The 5,357-nt window shown below is 42.6% G+C and overlaps 1 protein-coding gene across 1 annotated transcript; it reads left to right on the top strand.

The window, feature by feature from the left end:
• The first annotated feature begins 1,344 nt into the window (after positions 1 to 1,344).
• On the top strand, positions 1,345 to 4,295 carry LOC119494632. The gene is made up of 2 exons (XM_037780649.1): positions 1,345 to 1,952; positions 2,698 to 4,295. Exons 1-2 carry the CDS (start codon positions 1,918 to 1,920, stop codon positions 3,434 to 3,436), a joined length of 774 nt encoding a protein of 257 aa, XP_037636577.1. The 5' UTR covers positions 1,345 to 1,917; the 3' UTR covers positions 3,437 to 4,295.
• The last annotated feature ends 1,062 nt before the right edge of the window (positions 4,296 to 5,357 follow it).

Raw genomic sequence — 5,357 nt, 5'->3', positions numbered from 1 at the left:
TGTGTTACCTCAATGCAGAAAATGAAGAAGGACACCCACCAGCATTTAAAAAAAAAAAAAAAGGTTTATTTATTTATTTATTTTTAGAGGGCGACCAGCCCCCCAGAAGGTGGCGCCCTAGGCAACCGCCAATATGGCCTATGCCTTATGCCGGCCCCGTGAAAGATAAAGTATACTTAAATGATCCTTTGCCAATTCGGGTGGTTTTGTGAGGTTTGCTGTACAGTTTCTTACTTCCATTCACCAAAGGCTTCCGGCCTTGTTTAGATGAACACCTATCCAGCATGGATGACACAAAGGTGTGTTAAATGGAACAAGGAGAAACACACTTATCTCCCCTGAGAGGGTATCTCTTTAGGAAGTTTCCCATCATGGTTTATCTGATGATGAGCTCTCTATGAAGCACTCACCATTTTATGAGGCCTTTAGTTTATTTTAGTGGAAGCTGTCTGTCACCGATCGGTTTGTGAGTCATAAGGCAATCTTTAAATCTTTCAACAGTTGTATATTAAGTCATCAGTGTCTGCTTTCAGTGCATGTAGTAGTGATGTGAGGCATCATGGGCATAGTCCACATAAATGATATGGGCGGATTCACTAATCACATGGGGAAAGTTATCTAATCATTTGTAAATATACTATCCTTATTCATATGATGTGTTTTTGTAAAGTTGTATGCCTACACACCTAACCTTAACCTAAACCCAACCTAAGACCACCTGTTCCCAGTCAACCATCAGAGAAGTTCTGATGAATTAAGCAATGCAAAATGTAACGCCAGAGTGAGACGAGTGATTAGTCAGTTTAGGGGAGAGTCACATCATCACGGAGATCACACCCTGGTTGCTGTGGATACGGTTGTGTGTTTCACCACACCAACACATGTGGGTTGTTACACTGTCACAGCACGTAAATCACTCAGGATTAGCTGTGGAAAGATTTATTACATTCCCTCTGTATTAAAAATGAGCTATATAGTTGTTTATATTAGTCGGTATGAAAGCTTCTTCACCAGCATTTCCTTAAACTGGCAGAATATTTTTGGCATCATTGGGTAAAAATTCCATAATAACCTTTTTGCATATTGTAATTTAAGTGTTCTGAGAGAAAACTAGACTTCTCCACCAGGTTATTTCAGAGAGAGAGCGTTCCTATTGACTGTTTATTCAACGGAGGCAGCTGTCAATCACTCGCAAACTCCGATCAAGCGGTCAAACTAGGCAGAACTGATCAAATATGAATCAATATTCTGTTACTATAATGTCTATTTCTCTCCTCGAATGTTTTCAGAAACATCTTGTAGTGTACTGTTTAGCTGTAAAATGAGAAAGTTTGCTCCGGCTGGTGGGCGGTGGGCGGTATTTCCTCATCCGAGGACAGCAAAGCTCCAGCTCGGCTCTGATTGGTTGTTTTCCTCCGGTATGTGAAATCTTGCAGATGCCATTAGGAGCACTGGAGGACACAGGGGCACATGATTTTTTTCAGATTACCTGTCTCATGCACTACTGTCGGGATATAGTGACCGTTTTATAAAAAATAACTTTTTTTAATCATCTTTGCTCCATTTTTACCAACTGCTGCTTTAACTGAATGTATGCAAGGCATCTTGGCAACTCCCTCCTTGGCACCAACTCTCCTATTCAAAGCTCCTTTTTTGGCTCTGTGTTGCTTGGGGAAAACGTACAAGTTGGTGTCAGGCATTAACGAAAGCCCCTCGGGCACAGGTTCTCCATCGACATGAGTCAGTCTGGCTCTCCTCCAGACGAGACATGATGACATTTATGGACTAGTTGAGTTGAAGCAACCGGTGTAGATAAAGAGAAGAGAGACAGACACACTCTCATTCAGCCTGTTTGAAGAGAGGGCCTGGCATGGATGTAAAGTAAGCTTTCAGACCACATCCCGGTGAAACAGGACAATGAATTTCGATATCATCTTCCTGCCAGTACACAGGTGAGTCCCACACAAACAAATATCCGTGGAATCCACTGTTGAACTATGAAGTGTCAGATACGAAAAAACCCCTTTAGATATTAGGAGGAAATAGTATAACAATGGTATCACGTGGTATCACTGTCGTCAGTTAGGCTGGAAAAAAAGGGATAAATGGCTGAGATTGATGGTAAGTGCCTGTCAACGACTTGTTGTGAAGTAAATGCAATGGAACCGGGGAGGGAGAATGGGACATCTAGTGGCTGAATTCAATGAAATGTCAATGTTATACAACATGTTGCCTGATATAAAGTACACTTTCCTGAGTGTTTTTACATGTTGCTATCCATAAACTGAATCATACTTTCTTTCCCGAGTGTCATAGTGTGCCGTATGCTTCTTATGGGGCTCCTTTATTTTCAAATGAAATGAAATGCGTGCCGCATGAATGTTTTTTCAATGGAACTTGGCTCAGATGATGCCAGGTGAGGTTTAACCTCAGTCGTAAATGCTGCCTATGAAACCGAAGAATCCATTGATGGCATGTTTGCGTGCCCGGGCCTCTGCCTACTTACACAACACTGTGGCTTAGTCATAACAAAAGGAGAGAGTTGTAAAGGGGGTCATGTGGCGGAAATAAAACACCACCAGTGTGTGTGTGTGTTTGCACCTTTGAATGGGTGGAGACATGCTGAAAATTTATACTTTCCGAAACAAGATAGAAGCATCATAAAGAACTTACCTCTGTGTGTTGAACTCTCTGCAGATCAAACCAAGTTTTGATGTCAGTCTGGGAGATGAGCTGTTGGTGCTGGCCTGGTTCAGCCACAGAAGAAGGAGTGCTCCCAGCCTCTAGAGGATGCCTGCGTCGGTTCTTGCTGCTGAAGCTGGTGACGGTGCTGCTGTTCCCCCACACGGCAGGCCTCCCCCTGCTGGTGGGCTGCGTGTTCAGCCTGCAGGCCCTGTTGCTGCTACGCTCCCCTCACATCTCCACCAAGCCCTCCACTGTGCTCCTGGGTCGGCTGGCTCTCACGGACGGTCTCGTGCTCCTGCGCTGGATGCTTCAGCTGGGAGCGACGCTGGCGTGGTGGACGGAGGAAGGGGGATCAGTTTGGTGGAGGGAGGCTGTGAGCGTGCTCTGTCAGCAGCTGCTTGATGCTCACCACCTGGCCTCTCTGCTCCTGCTGGGGCTGCTGGGACTGGAGGCCACGCTGGTGTCGCGCTGGCCTCAGCAGACTCGGAGGTTCAGGACGTCTCACTGGGCTCAGCTCGGCTGCAGCCTGGTCTGGATGCTTGTGCTGCTGGAACTGTTGTTCTCGCTCCACTCCAAACTTTTGCAGTCCTCCGGACCTCAGACTTATTTCTCTTCACAAAGTTCCTCTCCTCCTCCCTCCCATCCAGCTTTCTCCTCCTACCTGAGGAGGACATTATGGCTGGTGAATTTATGTCTGCATTATGCCGTCCTCAATAGCAGACCACAGAGGAGAAAGAGCTCCTTTCATTAAAAGACTTGACTGTATAATATTCATTGACATTTTTATTCTATTTAATTTATGTAATAAAACTATATTAATGTGTATAGATATTCTGAGTAAGACATATTTATATGGGCCTTAAATCAAGACTATGTAACTTTATGAACAATGGCCCCTGTGGCTACAAATGACAATTACAGTACATTGCTTTGCTCCCATGCTGGTACTCCTGTGGTTTCTTCAAACTCAACCGTCATCTACTGTAGGTAATACACTGACTATGGATAAGTACCTCATACAACCGTACTTCAAAACACACAAACTATCCCTTTAAAGAAGAGGCCGTTCCAGGAAATGCATCAGCTTACAAACAGGATACATGTATTAAAAACGTGTAGTATGATGCATATGTTACAGTTGGCCCATAGATATATTGCGAAACGTGGCTTTATGTAGAATTCTCAATCAAAGGTTTCCTCAGTTTACATTTGAGATGCTTGTGAAATAAGCTGCTCTCACATCTTCACAGAGAGAGATATGGTCGGCTTCATATTGTCAACATGCCCTCATCCTGCAGTCTCTGGCAGACAGCCCAAGATAAGATGTTGAAATGAAATATGACACTGACAAATGCAGCATTGAATTGCACACGGCGTCATCTTAAGTAGGATTTTATTCAATGTTGCTCTAATGTGTGTTTCAAGATGTGTTCTGTTTGCATATCTATCTCTTGCTGACCAATAGCTCATAAATGTCTGTTTACATTTTTCCGAAGTGTCTCATTTGCACAGTAAAAACGGGTTCCGAGCATTAAACACCAACTGGGATGGTTCAGTAGCGAGATTTTGTTTTTCTAATGAATGGAAACAGCTCCAGCTTAACTTGTTTAATGGCTGCCGTCCACCCAGTTACTCAGCTAGCTACTGATCAGATAATACACACACACGAAGGCATTTTCTGTGTCAAACGCTGGTCAAACTGATAAGACGGAAGCTACAAACGTAGCACGGTTATTATAGGCAGTACACGATGGCGGTAGCTTATCGGCCTCTACAATCATTCTTGCATCACACATATTTGTCACTGAGGAAGTGGGAAATCAAAGAGGATTATCTTGTGAGTAAACTGTTTTCTCTAGAATCTGTGAAATGACCACATCACATAACACCACAGTCATTGCTGAGAAAAAGCTGCTTTGACACTGATGCAAAAGAAACGACCGACCTAGGAGGACGAAAACTCCTAATATAGAGTTATTGTTGACACACAATACCAAAAATAAGTTTATTCAAGTGTGCTATTAGTATACTTCTTTTAAACTTAAAATAATAAAGTATACTTTCAGTTTACTTTTTAAGAACTCATCAGAGGTATACTTAACAAAAGTATACATAAGTATACTTGGCTCATACTGACAAATATACAGAAAAGTCTAAGTATACTTGGCTTATACTGACAAGTACACAGAAAAGTCTAAGTAAACTTGGCTCACACTGACAAATATACAGAAGAGTCTAAGTATACTTTTCTTTTACTGACAAGTATACAGAAAAGTCTAAGTATACTTGGCTTACAGGTCTACTTGCACTTAATCTTTTGATCAAGATATACTTAAGAAAAGTGTAATTAAGTATTCTTGCCTGTTAGGCCTATACATAAAGGTATATTTGGCTTGTAGTTGTGCTTACTTTTTGACAGAGCAGCCTATTAAAGTGTGTGAGTATCAACTTAACTTTAGTCTTGAGTGATTCATGTTATTGCTAAAGTGTGAGCTGTGTCCAGCAGAGGGAAGCACAGAGTCAACTGAGTCTGCTTTGGACATATTCTGTAGTCTGTACGGAGCCCTTTGTGACAAAGTGCAAAAGGCTGGAGAGGATGAAGGGACTCAGCTGCTACATCAAGCTAATTAATATGGCACTTCAGTGTGTGTGTGTGTGTGTGTGTGTGTGTG

Source organism: Sebastes umbrosus, chromosome 9 (assembly GCF_015220745.1).
Source record: "Sebastes umbrosus isolate fSebUmb1 chromosome 9, fSebUmb1.pri, whole genome shotgun sequence".
NCBI classification, from domain to species: Eukaryota; Metazoa; Chordata; class Actinopteri; order Perciformes; family Sebastidae; genus Sebastes; species Sebastes umbrosus.
Note: the sequence above shows the minus strand (reverse complement) of the source record. Positions and strands in the feature narration are given on the sequence as shown.